General features: G+C 44.6%; 1 protein-coding gene across 2 annotated transcripts in view; it reads left to right on the plus strand.

Moving 5' to 3' along the window:
• The window catches only part of atp2b3b (ATPase plasma membrane Ca2+ transporting 3b), a 55,245-nt gene that overhangs the window by 17,720 nt on the left and 21,329 nt on the right, over nt 1-16,196 (plus strand). For both annotated transcript variants that reach the window (XM_055223235.1, XM_055223236.1), the window contains exons 6-15: nt 1,086-1,108; nt 3,446-3,479; nt 4,849-5,013; nt 9,909-9,980; nt 10,155-10,297; nt 12,703-12,835; nt 13,179-13,288; nt 14,205-14,339; nt 14,761-14,867; nt 14,958-15,033. In XM_055223235.1, coding sequence (XP_055079210.1) covers nt 1,086-1,108; nt 3,446-3,479; nt 4,849-5,013; nt 9,909-9,980; nt 10,155-10,297; nt 12,703-12,835; nt 13,179-13,288; nt 14,205-14,339; nt 14,761-14,867; nt 14,958-15,033 — 998 coding nt within the window. The remainder of the gene's footprint in view (nt 1-1,085; nt 1,109-3,445; nt 3,480-4,848; nt 5,014-9,908; nt 9,981-10,154; nt 10,298-12,702; nt 12,836-13,178; nt 13,289-14,204; nt 14,340-14,760; nt 14,868-14,957; nt 15,034-16,196) is intronic.

A 16,196-nucleotide genomic window follows, 5' to 3' on the forward strand; every position in this document is an offset into this window, starting at 1 on the left:
GAGATTGACAATTTCAGGGCTGAAATCATCCAAATAATTCTAGTGAAGGTGTAGGGAGTTTAAAAACACAGTGGAGCACTTCCCGTATTACCACACGGTGACATCACAAGGTGGAACAGGATATTTTCCTTTTCCGTTTGAGAGAAGAGCCTAAATCTGCAGGGTGTGTATGTTTTATGAGTGTTGGTCCTGGCTGTAGGTCATGTATTCTCTGCTCATGTTTGTTCATATAAAAACTCTCTACTCCAGTTTAACCTTATGGATTATTCAGACCCCACCCCTCATCTCTCTCTCTTTCTCTCTCTATCTCCTGTCCTCTATTTCCTCTCTCTCTGTCTGTCTTTCCTTCTTCCCCTCTCTCCCTGCTACTTGTCTAGTATCAGTATCCTTTCTTTCTCTTCTCTCTCCTCCCTTGCCTCTCCTCCTTCTCCTAACTTTGCTCTCTGTCCTGTTCCCCCTCTTACCCTCTCACTCCTCCCTCTCTTTTTTCTCTCCCTCTCCTATTTTTCTTTCTTTCTTTCCTCTCTCTCCATTTCTTCCCATTTCTCCCCCAGTTTCTCCTCTATCCTTCCTCTTTTTTTCTCTAGCCTTCTCTCCTCATTCTGTTTTTCAATTGATCTCTCTCCCTTTTTCCTCTCTCTCTAATTTCACTTTCGCTCCACACTCCTTGCGAGGGCGAGAGGGAGAGAAAGAAAGATAGAGAGACGGTAAGAGAGGGATAAAGGGAAAGGAGAGTCTGAAAGAAAGAGGACTAGATCGGTGAAGAGAGAGAAAGGAGAGAAGAGATAAAGAGGGGGGAGTGGTGGAAAAGGGAGAGAATTGAGAGGAGGGAAGGAGAGAAACATGGATGAGAGACAAAGAGGGGAGGTGACAAAGGAGAGACAGAAAGAGAGGGATGGCAATAAAGAGAGAAGGGGGGAGGGTGAAGAGGAGAGAGCGGTGGAGGGAGAAATGCGTAGGGGGAGAGAGGAGAAAGTGAGCAAGAGAGGAAGGGAGGGCAGGCAAATGGAGAGCGAGAAAAGAGAGGAAGGAGAAATAAAGTGCTAGAGAGAAAGTGCGAAGGAAGATAAAATTAAAAATAAAAGAGAAAAATGAGAGAGAAAAGAAAGTGATTGAGTGCGAGTGGAGGAGAAAGAGTGACAGAATGGTGAGTTAAAGCCCTGTTCTGGGACATTCTGAGCTGTGAGCTGGAGACACTTAAACTTAATGATGCTATGGTGCATCGCTGCAGTGGCTCCTCTGCTCCAACCTGCTGCAGAATCATAAAGAGCAGACATATCCACAGCAAACGCCATGGGAGGGATGCCGGTTTGATTCCCACTCAAGCATAGGCTGTTGTTGTGTCTTTGCGCAAGACACTTCCTGTACATATATCACTAAAGTCAGAGTAAAGTGGCTGATTGTGATAGGGAGGGCATCTGACTTATGAAATCTGATTTGGTCCATGAGTCAATATAGTCCTGGTTTGGTTCTGGTTAAGTCCTGGATAAATCCTGGTTTAGTCCCTGTTATGCCCTTGGTTTAGTCTTTAAAACCTAGCTAAATCCTGGTTTAGTTCCTGGTTTAGTCTCTGTTTTGTCTTTGTTTAGTACCTGGTTTAGTCCTTAGTTTAGTCCCTGATTTAGTCTCTGGTTGAGTCCCTGTTTGTCATTGTTTAGTCCCTGGTTTAGTCCCTAATTTAGTCCCTGATTTAGTCCCTGGTTGCTCTTGGTCAGGACTATCTTGGCTGGATAATTTCACCTATTGTGCAGGTTTTGGGGTGATGGGGACCTAAACGAACCTGGAACCCTCTCGCTATGAGCTGCCTGTCCTGGTTTAGTCTTAAAATTGGACCTATTTACTGTTTGGTTGGGACCTATTTACTCTTTGGTTTGGACCTAGTTTTGTCCCTGGTTGGTAGGAAATTAAAAACCATTTATCGTCTGATGTTTGTGAATCCTAGTTCTGTTCTTCAGGCCTCCTCCGTGTTCTGGATCCTTCAGACTTTTACTTTAAAGTTTATTTATTATTCAGAAGAGTGTTAGACTGTCTTCATATAATGGAGATATGCTATAAAAGAACTTATTCAAATCAGTGTCTCTCAAACTGTGGTACGCAGGCTTCCTCTGATGCCATTTGACTCATCTGCAGTTCTGGTTTTGAAAATTGTGCCTGATTTAGGCTTAGACGTCAATGGACATATGCTGATGTCCCTGAGCATCCTGTTTGAATCCAGGTCACATTTTTATATGGCACTTTTTCACCTTCAAGACACTCAAAGCGGTCAAGGAACCACTCTCCCATTCACACACACATTCATACACCAGTGGACACAGACACTGGGGGTGAGGGGTGTTAAGTGTCTTGCCCAAGGACACAGCGACAGCATTCATCTGTGGGAGCTGGAGTTGCACCGCTAGCCTGTCGGTCAGTGGATCTGAACGGTCTGTGATGTTTCTGTTGAGAGTAAACTAGGGATTTGTAATGCCACCCCATTGCCTTAGTCCATCATGTTGGTAGTAGTAGAAGTAGCCTTAGTGCCAGTAGTAGTAGTAGTGGTAGCGGTAGCAGTAGCAGTAATAGTGGTAGTGGCACCGGCAGCAGTAGTAGTTGTAGTAACTGTAGCAGTAGAAGTAGCACAAGCAGTTGTAGTAATAGTAGTAGTAGCAGTAGTAGTAGTGGTAGTGATAGCGGTAGCAGTAGTAGTGATAGCAGCACCGGCAGCAGTAGCAGTAGTAGTTGTAGTGAGAGTACTAGTAGTAGCAGTAGAAGTTGTAATGAGTTTCACAATCATATTGTTATTTATTTTGTCTCATCTTAAACTTTATTTTTTGCTCACATTGTTCACACAGACGAAAACATTCAGGGTCCCACCTCTTCAGACGCCACTCACAACACAGTGACCAATGGTATGTGAGCATTCAGCCCTGTGTCCCGCTTCTCCCTCCCCTCAACCAGTCAGATTACCCCAGTACACAGTGCAGTGACAGTGGTGAAACCTGGGCCTTGTTCATATGAAACCTCCTCCTATGATCCAAATGTGTTTTAATATGAAGCTCTGTGCCCTGCGCTAATGCTAACAGTCCTGGTACATACGGGGAAATCATTTAGGTAAAAATAAAAATGCTTCTTATTGTTTTAAAAGTAATTTTAAAAAAACAACACCTTGTAAGCCTATCCTAGTTTTAATTACAAAAACATTATTTGGGGAATTATAGCGCTTCCAATTGAACAAAATCTTCCTGGTTTAGTCTTGATCCAGTTCTGGTTTGGTCCTTAGTTCAGTCCTAGTTCAGTCCCGGTTTAGCTCTGGTTCAGTCCTGGTTCAGTCCTGGTTCAGTCCTGGTTCAGTCCTGGTTCAGTCCTGGTTCAGTTGCTGAGCAGTGCAGGGGGCAGAGCTTCATATGATGTTTCTTCTTTCATGTTCAGACTCTCACCTGTCTGTGTCTGTGTCACAGGGAAACAGCCTGACGGAGCCGTGGAGAACAACCAGAACAAAGGTACAACAGCAGAAGTACATTTTGTTACTTGAATAAAAGTACAGATACCAGAGGGAAACAAGTTCAAGTAAAAGTATAAGTGTCACATTAAAAAAAATCTACTAAAGTAAAAATATTTAGGTACCTGTTTAAAAATGTACTTTAAGAGTAAAAAGTAAAAGTACTTCACACAAATGTTGTTCATTTGTTAAGGTGTAAATGTAGTGATACTGATTTCAACATGAGACATATTTTGGTCACAGTAATGAATCCATTTCTTAATTTTTCTTATGAATTTTGCGTATTTATTTTGTTTGTTCAAAGCCAAAGCTTGAACTTAAAATTTTTTGTCAGAATGTTATGATGAACATGGTTAAAATAACCCCTCAAAACATATGAAAAGTACTTTTTACTTTTCACTCCAGTTAAAAAATGTAGTGGAGTAGAAAGTACAGATACTGCTCTCAAATGTAGAGTAGTAAAAGTAAAAAGTATACACTATAAAATGTACTGAAGTAAGATACCTAAACATTTTACTGAAGTAGAGTATTTACTACCCCTACTTCATTACCTTCCACTACTAAGTATGGAATTTCCTCATTGTGGTTTGGTTTTGGTTTAGCAGATCTGCTTAAATCAGTTTTGTATTGCTCATAGATTGTGGTATGATTTGAGTTCATGTCAGAACTATTGGCTGTATGTATAAATGGACATAGCTAAACTGGTAACTGCCGCCTTTCAAACAGGAAGTGAGCATCAACTCAATTCACTTTACACTGAAAAACTGTGTCCCCTCTCTCTGTAACTGCTGCTGTCAGACTTGTCATTTTGGTCTTAAAATGTTCGTATTAACCCGATCTACATGATCCTGGGATTTTTATTTCAGTATTGTGTTGGTAAATCAAAATATGAATATTAATGAGACAAATCAGGTGCGTTCTTTTCCTGAAGTCACCCCTGCTAGCATTAGCAACAGGTTTGATTGACAGCGTTGCTAAGTGTCCACTCCCTGTTATAGGAAGGGGCGTTACATTCAACAACCTCGCTCCAGATTGGCTTTTTGGTTGCTATGATACTCACGGTCAGAACTCGGCTCCAAATCTGCCTCTATAACTGCTCCAGCCTCGATGAGCTTCATTTGACTGGAGCCAAACGCTGTGGGTGACGTCACACTCACTTAGTCCACTTCTTTATATAGTCTGTGGTCCTGCTCTTTTATGTCAAGTTTTTAGTGGTTGAGAAAAATACTTACACACTTAGCTCTTTTGTTAGTGCTCATTAATAACTTTTTTTTTTTTTTGGGAAGCTTTTGCTGAATTTTAGTGTTTCAAAAATACCACTGACAAAATGATAAAATACAGTGTTACTAATGATCAGCTTTGTGTTTCAGCCAAGAAGCAGGATGGAGGAGTGGCCATGGAGATGCAGCCTCTGAAGAGCGCAGAGGGAGGAGAGGTGGAAGAGAGGGAGAAGAAGAAAACAAGTGTACCCAAAAAAGAGAAGAGCGTCCTGCAGGGAAAACTCACCAAACTCGCTGTGCAGATTGGCAAAGCGGGTATAGCATGCACACAGGAGCTAAGAGGCTAACACTAAGGCTAATGCGGAGGCTAATGCTAAGGCTAATGATGTCAGAGTATAAACACAACTAAATAATACTGAATAAACTCACCAAACTCACTGTGCAGATCAGCAAAGCAGGTACAGCATGCACAAGGGAGCTAAGAGGCTAACACTAAGGCTAATGCTGAGGCTAATGCTAAGACTAGTGCTGTGAATATATAAAAGGAACTAAATAATACTAAATAAACTCACAAAACGTGCCATCTACAGATTGGCAAAGTGGGTAAATTATGTACAATGGACCTAATAGGCTAAAGCTAAGGCTGATGCTAATGCTAAGGCTAATGCTATGAATGAAACAAATTTATACAATACAAAATAAACGTAACAAATCACCGTCCAGAAAAAGCATGTAATAAACCACACACATCAGCTAAGAAGGCTAAGGTAAATATTAAGGCTAACGGTAAAGCTAATGCTAAGACTAATGCAGTGAAACAGAACTAAATAATACTAAATTACTAAATAGTATACACAGGAACTAAGAGGCTAAGGCTTATGTAAAAACTCATCCAACTCGCCATGTAGATCGGCAATGTAGCTTCTAAGGTTACTAGATGTTTCGAAAATCAGGTATTAATCGATGCTAACACTAGTATCGAAACTACATACTCATTTGAGCAGGTATCGATCCTAAAAAAAATCTTAAACTGCATAAAACTGGCCCTTACTTGAACAGTTTAATCTTGAGTTATATCAGAACTAGAATATGTTATATGAATATGTAAAAACATACATTTTGTAGTAAAAATTTGAATATTGTCTAAAAAAATAACATTTGTAAATACTGGGTTTCGAGTAGCATGCCTGTTCTTTAGTATTGAGATAAGTTGAACATTTTAGTATAGTGAAAATAGCCTCCCCGAACCGCCACCTTAACGTGGTGGAGGGGTTTGAGCACCCGAATGATCCTGGGAGCTATGTTGTCGGGGGCTTCATGCCCCTGGTAGGGTCACCCATGGCAAACAGGTCCTCGGAGACGGGTCTGACTAAGAGCGGTTCAGAAGCCCTTCATGAAGAAAAATACAACAAGGCAGTTTACGTCGCCCGGACTGGCGTTACCGGGGCCCCACCCTGGAGCCAGGCCTGGGGTGGGTGCTCGGCAGCGAGCGCCTGGTGGCCGGGCCTTTCCCCACGGGGCCCGGTCGGGCCCAGCCCGAAGAAACGACGTGGGGCCGTCCTCCCGTGGACCCACCACCTGCGGGAGGAGCCATGAGGGGCGGGTGCGGAGAGATCCGGGTAGCAGTCGAAGGCGGGGACCTCGACGACCGGATCTCCGGACATGGAGACTAGCTCTGGGGACATGGAATGTCACCTCGCTGGGGGGGAAGGAGCCTGAGCTTGTGCGGGAGGTTGAGCGTTACCGGCTAGATATAGTCGGCCTCACCTCCACGCACAGCTTGGGCTCTGGAACCCATCTTCTTGAGAGGGGTTGGACTCTCCATTTCTCTGGCGTTGCCCGCGGGGAGCGGCGGCGAGCTGGTGTGGGCTTGCTCATTGCCCCACAGCTCAGCCACTGCGTGTTGGGGTTCACTCCGGTGAACGAGAGGGTCGCGTCCCTGCGCCTTCGGGTCGGGGACAGGTCTCTCACTGTTGTGTCGGCCTACGGGCCAAACAGCAGTGCAGAGTACCCGGCCTTCTTGGAGTCCCTGGGAGGGGTACTAGACAGTGCACCAACCGGGGACTCCGTTGTTCTCCTGGGGGACTTCAACGCCCATGTGGGTAACGACAGTGACACTTGGAGGGGCGTGATTGGGAGGAACGGCCTCCCCGATCTGAACCCGAGCGGTGTTTTGTTATTGGACTTCTGTGCTAGTCACAGCTTGTCCATAACAAACACCATGTTCGAGCACAAGGGTGTCCATCGGTGCACATGGCACCAGGACACTCTAGGTCGGAGGTCGATGATCGACTTTGTTGTCGTGTCATCTGACCTCCGACCGCGTGTCTTGGACACTCGGGTGAAGAGAGGGGCTGAGCTGTCAACTGATCACCACCTGGTGGTGAGTTGGATCCGCTGGCGAAGGAGGAAGCCGGACAGACCTGGCAGGCCCAAGCGTATTGTGAGGGTCTGCTGGGAACGTCTGGCGGAGCCCTCTGTCAGGGGGGTCTTCAACTCCCGCCTCCGGGAGAGCTTCTCCCTGATCCCGGGGGAGGTTGGAGACATGGACTCCGAGTGGGCCATGTTCTCCACCTCTATTGTTGATGCGGCTGCTCGTAGCTGTGGTCGTAAGGTCTGCGGTGCTTGTCGCGGCGGCAATCCCCGAACCCGGTGGTGGACACCGGAAGTAAGGGATGCCGTCAAGCTGAAGAAGGAGTCCTATCGAGCCTTGTTGGCTCGTGGGACTCCTGAGGCAGCTGATGAGTACCGGCAGGCCAAGCGTGCCGCGGCTCGGGCAGTCACAGAGGCAAAAACTCGGGGTTGGGAGGAGTTCGGGGAGGCCATGGAGGAGGACTATCGGACGGCCTCAAAGAGATTCTGGCAAACCGTCCGACGCCTCAGGAGGGGAAAGCAGTGCTTCACCAACACTGTTTACAGTGCGGGTGGAGGGCTGCTGACCTCGACTGGGGATGTTGTCGGGCGGTGGAAGGAATACTTTGAGGATCTCCTCAATCCCACTGTCACGTCTTCCGAGGAGGAAGCAGAAACTGGGGACCCAGAGGCGGACTCGTCCATCACCCTGGCTGAAGTCACTGAGGTGGTTGGCAAGCTCCTCGGTGGCAAGGCTCCGGGGGTGGATGAGATCCGTCCTGAGTACCTCAAGTCTCTGGATGTTGTGGGACTGTCTTGGCTGACACGTCTCTGCAACATCGCGTGGCGGTCGGGGACAGTACCTGTGGAATGGCAGACCGGGGTGGTGGTCCCTCTGTATAAAAAGGGGGACCGGAGGGTGTGTTCCAATTACAGGGGAATCACACTCCTCAGCCTTCCCGGTAAGGTCTATTCCAGGGTGCTGGAGAGGAGAATCCGACCGATAGTCGAACCTCGGATTCAGGAAGAGCAGTGTGGTTTTCGTCCTGGTCGTGGAACACTGGACCAGCTCTATACTCTCCATCGGGTCCTCGAGGGCTCATGGGAGTATGCCCAACCAGTCCACATGTGTTTTGTGGATCTGGAGAAGGCATTCGACCGTGTCCCTCGTGGTGTCCTTTGGGGGGTGCTCTGGGAGTATGGGGTCCGGGGCTCTTTGCTAAGGGCTGTCCGGTCCCTGTATGACCGGAGCAGGAGCTGTGTTCGCATTGCCGGCAGTAAGTCAGACCTGTTCCCAGTGCATGTTGGACTCCGCCAGGGCTGCCCTTTGTCACCGGTTCTGTTCATTATATTTATGGACAGAATTTCTAGGCGCAGTCAGGGGCCGGAGGGGGCCTGGTTTGGGAACCACAGGATTTCATCTCTGCTGTTTGCAGATGATGTTGTCCTGATGGCTTCTTCGAGCCAGGACCTGCAGCAGGCACTGGGGCGGTTTGCAGCCGAGTGTGAAGCGGCTGGGATGAGAATCAGCTCCTCCAAATCCGAGGCCATGGTTCTCGACCGGAAAAAGGTGGTTTGCTCTCTCCGGGTGGGTGGTGAGTCTCTGCCCCAAGTGGAGGAGTTCAAGTATCTCGGGGTCTTGTTCACGAGTGAGGGAAGGATGGAGCGTGAGATTGACAGGCGGATCGGTGCAGCGTCTGCAGTGATGCGGTCGCTGTATCGGTCCGTTGTGGTAAAGAAGGAGCTGAGCCGGAAGGCGAAGCTCTCGATTTACCGGTCAATCTACGTTCCTACCCTCACCTATGGTCATGAGCTTTGGGTAATGACCGAAAGGACAAGATCGCGGATACAAGCGGCTGAAATGGGCTTCCTCCGCAGAGTGGCCGGGCGCACCCTTAGGGATAGGGTGAGGAGCTCGGTCACACGGGAGGAGCTCGGAGTAGAGCCGCTGCTCCTACACGTTGAGAGGAACCAGCTGAGGTGGCTCGGGCATCTGCTCAGGATGCCTCCTGGACGCCTCCCTAGGGAGGTGTTCTGGGCATGTCCCACCGGGAGGAGGCCCCGGGGAAGACCCAGGACACGCTGGAGGGACTATGTCTCTCGGCTGGCCTGGGAACGCCTTGGGGTCCCACCGGAGGAGCTGGAGGACGTGTCCGGGGTGAGGGAAGTCTGGGAGTCCCTGCTTAGACTGCTGCCCCCGCGACCCGGCCCCGGATAAGCGGAAGAAAATGGATGGATGGATGGAAAATAGCCTAATAAATATAGCTGACTTATCATAAGCACAAACCTGTTCATGTGCATTCCTCTATGAAATTTAAGTTCACTTACAGTTTCTACTCTCCTTAAAATGTCTGCAGCTTCTTCTCAGAATATTAAAGGTCCTATATTACACAAAACTCACTCTTGTGAGGTACAAGTCATGTTATAATGTTGTTCCCTCCGCAAAAACAGACCTGGATTGTGTTTTGTTTCATTCACACATGTTTTAGTAACACTTTATTATTAGTCTGTTACATCTCCAAAGCTCAAAATGCTCTGTTCCACCTTGTGATGTCATGAAGTGGTAGTTTTCAAATTAACAGCTACTTTTTACCTTTAGTTCAGTAGAGATTGGCAATTCCAGAGCTGAAATTATCTAAATGATTCTAGTGAAGGTGTATGGAGTTTAAAAACACAGTGGAGCACTTCCTGTGTTTTCAGTTTGAGAGAAGAACTTAAAAAAACCAGGTCCAGGTCTGTTTATCATGTGGAAACACCATTATCACATAGATCAGATAATAGCGTAATATGGACCGTTTAACATTAAGAGTCTTGATATTGAGAGCACAAAGTAAAATGTTTCTTTTGTGTATGTGCAGGTTTGGTGATGTCTGCGATCACCGTCATCATCCTCGTGCTGTACTTCGTCATTGACACTTTTGTAATCGAAGGTTTGTGCAGCACATTTGGTTTAGTCCTGGTTTTCCTGGTTCAGTCCTGGTTCGATCCTATTTTAGTCAAATGTTAGATGTGGTTGAGTACTGGGTCAGTCCTGGTTTAGTCCTGATTTAATCTTGGTTTAGTCCTGGTTTAGTCCTGGTTCTTAGCTCCTGCTTGTTTTCCAGGCCGTACGTGGCTAACAGAGTGCACTCCAGTTTATATCCAGTACTTTGTAAAGTTCTTCATCATCGGAGTCACAGTTTTGGTGGTGGCTGTTCCAGAAGGACTTCCACTTGCTGTCACCATCTCCCTCGCCTATTCTGTCAAGGTAACAATCAAACAAGGCACTACTTTAAAGCTGCACTGCAACTTTTCTAGTAAGGGAAGGAAAGGGGGGGTTGCAACATGCTTGTTTCCATGGAGATGTTATTGCTTCACTGGCAATAAACGTCTCTATCCTTAGTTCTTCGTTTTTGAAAAATATGCATTCTTACTGTGAGCGGAACATCCACTTTTCTCCATGGAGATAGATAAGTTTAATGCCATACTGTGGAACATTCCAGGCAAAGCAATAAAATGTCCATGGAGACAAGGATGTTGCAGAACTTCTACCAGAAAAGTTGCAAAGTGAATCTTTAATTTACCTCTAGTTTACCAGGTGGAACAATTAAAAAAACAACCTCTTTTACACCCATAATCTGGCTTTAACTTTTGAAGACTAGTTTTGTTGGACTTAACCTTATGTTATAGAGTTGTCAAGATATATTTGTCTGGTTCTAATTTTCCTTGATATTTTGGGAAGCAAATGTTTATGTAAGTTGTGTATGTTGTTTCACCTTATTTTAAAGAAGAGGTATTCTGCAAAATCTACCTTTTCTATCTTTCTCTCATATTCTAACGCTGTTCCTTCATCAAAAACATGCATGAAGAGGTTTTAGATCATCCATGCATGTTTGAGTAATCTAGAGATCTCTCCCGGACCCTTTTCGAATCCTCCTTACGTTTAGCTGTAAGACTCTGTACAAGGCTCCGCCCACAAGCCTACATCACCCATGCTCCCACACCACAATTCTCCATAAATATACAAAAACATGATGCTAAACTGTATACAGCAACTTGACAAACCTGATGTGATGTGCTGTAGTTTCATTAGTGGGATGCAGCCGATTGTGTAGCGATAGTGCTCTGAAGGGGGAGTGACTTAGTGCAGAGAGCAAAGGGAGGGGGAAAAAAGGGAGGGGAAAAATGGAAGCAACATTATTAAACATGTGAATGTTTAATAATGTTTTCTTTTATTTCAAATCAAAAAAGTTAACACGGTGATCTAAATGTTATGTGTTACAGTTAAAACCCCATAGAAGTAAAATACTGCCTCTTTAAACTATTTATGTCATGAAGAACAAATTCAATGCATAGGAAATAGTGATAAATGCAATTTATAGCTCAATTTGCTTCCACTACCTAACTGTCCCTATGTCCCAGATGCCCTCCCTGTGTTTCAGATGCCCTCCCTGTGTCCCTACTGGGGTCTTATTCTGTGTAAAAGATGTTAACCCTGTAGTTTGGACCTCCACAGACATGTTCTGAGATGGGTGTTTATGCAGATGTGAGTGGCTTGGGTTAGCGCAGCGTTCTGTCTGATTTACGAGGTTTGTAGCTGTGAATGTGGCACTTTTCCTTTTACTTGAACATGTTTCAAATCGATTTGAGTCGTAAACATTGATTTTTCTGTCTCTGGGGTAAAACATAGCCCCAGTGACGCTGGTGTTAGGACTGTAATGTAAACTGCTCACATGAGACGTAACAAGAAATACAGCTGCGAGACTACTAAGAGGGATACTGAAATCTAACTTTAGTTGGGGGGACAGTGGCTCAGTCAGTAGAGCATTTGTCCTCTGATCTGAAGGTTGGCAGTTTAAATCCTACTCTCAACCTAAACATCATTAGTAGTGTGGCCAGATCTGACCCACAGGTTGGCGGTGCAATTCCAGCTCCCACAGATGAATGCTGGTGTTGTGTCCCTCAGCAAGACACATAACCCACCTCGTCCCCAGTGACTGTGTACACTGGTGTGTGAATGTGTGTGTGAATGGGAGAGTGGCTTCTTGATATAAAGCACTTTGAGTGACTTGAAGGTGGCTGTATAAAAATGTGACCGTTTACAAATATTTGACTTAGAAGAGAGAGAACAGAGATTTAAAAAATGTGAAAAACATGACTAATTTATTTTAACAGTTTGCAATGGTCCAAAGTTGCTTCTCTCTTACCTTACTTGCACATCACACTAGCGAGCAGCACTTTTTTTTTTCATTTGTACTAAAATGACTACACGACGTTGCAGAATCCTACGAGTATCAACGATTATGAATATAAAACTGGAGAAAGTGCATATGTCACAGTGGGCGTGTACTGGTGGAGGTGAAAACAGGGGTAGATCGACAAAATAAGAGATTAAAGATTACTCAAACATGAATCACTCCAAATAAAACAGAGGCTCAATGAGAAGAAATGACTAGAACATGGATAAAGATCTGAAAAGTCCAGTTTGCAGAACAGGTCTAATTTAAAGTAAATATCTGTGGTAAATATTTACCACAGATATTCTCTCACCAAATGTAAATCTGTAAATCTGTCGCATTAAATACTTCTGGACTCGAATTCTGACTGAAACTTAAACTTAAAATGTTTCCTTGCTTTACACATCTGTTTGAGTCTTATTTTGTCTCTGAACAGAAAATGATGAAGGACAATAACCTGGTGCGACACCTGGACGCCTGTGAGACGATGGGCAACGCCACTGCCATCTGCTCCGATAAGACGGGGACTCTGACCACCAACCGCATGACTGTGGTACAGGCCTACGTCGGTGAGCACATTTAAACAGAGAGTGTCAGAGAGAGCGAGGGCATTATACAGAGAGAACTACACTGGTGTTACTCTGTTTAAGGGGCCAGTTCCTTATTTAGTATTTTAGTAGTGTTAACATAAAAACCACTCTGTCCTCGGCTGATATTGGCACCCTAAAGAAATTAGAGCAAAGAACACAGAGACAGCTTTTCATGAAAATATTTCTGGTTTAGTCCTGTTTAGTCCTGGTGTAGTCCCACTTTAGCCTTGCTTTAGTCCTGGTTTAGTCCTGGTTTAGTCCTATTTTAGTTCTGCCTCACTCCTGCTTTAGTCCTGGTTGATCCTGGTTCTTGTTGTTCCAGGGGATGTGCACTACAGACTGATCCCAGACCCAGGGCAGATCGGCCCCAAAACTCTGGATCTTCTGGTCCATGCCATCGCCATCAACAGCGCCTACACCTCCAAGATCCTGGTGAGTGCTAACATCAACTATAACTGTGTGTACTTTAGATTCATATCTTTGGCATGATAAAATACTTGCTCAGTTGAGTGGTAGCTATAATAATAATAAAAAAAACAAAAAAACACTATGTAACTTTTTAGATAGGGTGTTCCACTGTGGCAGTAATTAAAGGAATAATCAGGAACATCCATTCTTACTGTGAACGGTGTCTCTATTCCACAGATCTAGCTTATTTACATGAAATTCAAACTGAAAGTGTCTGTACCAACCATAGACTGTATAAAGAAGTGGACTAAGTGAGTGTGACATCAGCCACAGCGTTCAGCTCCAAATGAAGCTGATTCAGGCTAGAGCAGTTATAGGGGCAGATTTGGAGCGGAGTTCCCTATTTGGAACAATCAAACCTGTTGCTAACGCTAGCAGGAATGACCTCGGGGAAAGAAGGTGCCTGAGTTACAGAGAGAGGGGCCACAGTTTTTCAATGTAAAGTGAATTGATTGGAGCTGGAGCTGGAAACGCGTCTATGACCACTTCCTATTTGGAACGCAGCAGGTTAGCTATGTCCATTTATAAATATAGTCTATGGTACCAAACAAACACAAACATCTTACATCTCGTCTGTCTGAGCGCATATCTTCATCCTCGTCTTTGAACCCCTGAGGCTCAACCTTCAGGGTTTTTGGAGCAGAGGCTCATTTTTGGGTCAAGTTTTCTTTTTGTAGATCATAAACTTAATGCAGAAAATCACAAACATAACATTTTTGTAATTGTGCCCATTTTATAAATGAGACCCCAGATCTTTAACTTGGCCTGATGTTGTCTCCTGCTTGTCTCAGTGGATATATAAAGTTTAATGCCATACTGTGGAACCTTCTAGACAAAGCGGTGTTTTGTGTGTCTCTTGACCTGTTGTCGTCCCTCTCAGCCACCTGATGTGGAGGGAGGTCTGGCCAAACAAGTGGGAAACAAGACTGAGTGTGGTCTGCTGGGGTTTGTCCTGGACCTGAGACAAGACTATGCCCCCGTGAGAGAGCAGGTCCCAGAGGAGAAACTCTACAAGGTAAGACCTAGTTTAGTCTTTAGCTTAGACCTGTTTTAGTCCTGGTTCAGACCTGGTTTAGACCCGGTTTAGTCCTGATTTAGACCTGGTTTAATCCTGCTTTAGTCATGGTTTGACATAGTTTAGTCATGGTGTAGTCCTGGTTTAGATCTGGCTTAGTCCTGGTTTTTGACCTGGTTTAGTCTTTGTGAAGTCATAGTTTAGTCTTGGTTTAGTCCTGGTTTAGACCTAGTTTAGTCACAGTTTAGTCTTGGTTTAGTCCTGGTTTAGACCTGCTTTAGTCTTGGTTTAGTCTTGGTTTAGTCCCTAGTCTAATCCTGGTTTTAAGACATGATTTAGTCTCTTGTTTATATCCTTTTTTGACACACAGGGATGTAGGAGGATGGGAGGGCATCTGACTCAGTTGTGTACTCTGTTTCAGGTCTACACGTTTAACTCTGTGCGTAAGTCCATGAGCACCGTGATCAAACTGTCAGACGGCACGTTTCGTCTCTACAGTAAAGGAGCCTCTGAGATCATGCTCAAAAAGTCAGCTCAAATATGTTTACATTCAAACTAAAGTGAAAGTGAAAGTAAGAATGGACAGAATCTCATGTTTATCTGTGTTTTTATGTTCAGATGTTCGTATATCCTGGACGCCAACGGAGAGCCACGTAGTTTCCGCCCCCGAGACAGAGACGAGATGGTTAAACAGGTACACAGCAATAACAACCTTTTTGCTTTGGTATATGTTAAATGTAAATAATATTACACAAAATTAACTTTTTGTATTTGTTTCTCCCATGTTCTAGAGGTTTTAGATGCCATCCATGCTAGTTAGCGATCTCTCCCAAGCCCTGTTCAAACCCTCCTTACAGCTAGCTGTAAGATTCTGTACAAGGCTCCGCCCACCCATGCTCCCACATAACAATTCTCCATAAATACACAAAAACATGATACAAAACTGTACACTACAACTTCACAAACCTGATGTGATGTGCAGTAGTTTCATCAGTGGAATGCACATTGATAGTGTTGTGATAGTGCTCTGAAGGGGGAGTGACTTAGTCCAGAGGGAGGGAGGGAAGACTCAGAGTATCAAAAATGAAAGTGAAACTTAATAAAACAGGTTAATACTTTTTTGGGCGAATCTAACATTTTCAAAAGAATAAAAGGAAACATGGTGATCTAAATGTTATGTGTTTTTGTTAATACCCCATATAAGTAAAATACCCCCTCTTTAACATTAAGACATAAACAAAACAAATATGACAACACAAAACAGACTTTAAAACCATATTCCTGTCCCAGAGTCGAGCTCAGACCTGGAGAGGGCTGAACAAGGTCAGAACACAGGCAGCACCATTACCTCATCTGATCGGCCTCACTTGAGCCTTGAGTAAAATCACTTCCACAACTTTGTCCCATGGAGCTGTGTCTCATCTCTTATTTAGACCAGTGTCTCCGGGCTGCTCCAGAATGAGGTTATGAAAGGGAAGAACGGAGAAATCAAATCAAGATCATCATTAGGAATTATGTAAACTGGGTTAGGGCTGCGAGATTAACCGTTTATACCGAGATACCGATTCCCGTTACCACGATGATAATAAAACACTCTTTCTTTAGACAATAGAATGTGATTTTACCCATTAAATGTTTGTACTTTCTTTTCATATTCCCATGTGTCCTTATATCTGTGTAATCCCTCAGTGTCCAGTAGGTTCATAGTGTTCCATGGGTGTATACTAGTCTATGTGTCTTATACTTGTTCTGATACAGCTCAAGATCATTCTAAAGATATTCAGGGAAGGGTCATTTCTGTCCTGTCAATGGGACTTTTTTAGTATCGATATCTGCTCAAATGAGGGTCTAATTTCG

The sequence above is a fragment of the Periophthalmus magnuspinnatus genome, chromosome 7 (assembly GCF_009829125.3).
Source record: "Periophthalmus magnuspinnatus isolate fPerMag1 chromosome 7, fPerMag1.2.pri, whole genome shotgun sequence".
Lineage (NCBI taxonomy): Eukaryota > Metazoa > Chordata > Actinopteri > Gobiiformes > Gobiidae > Periophthalmus > Periophthalmus magnuspinnatus.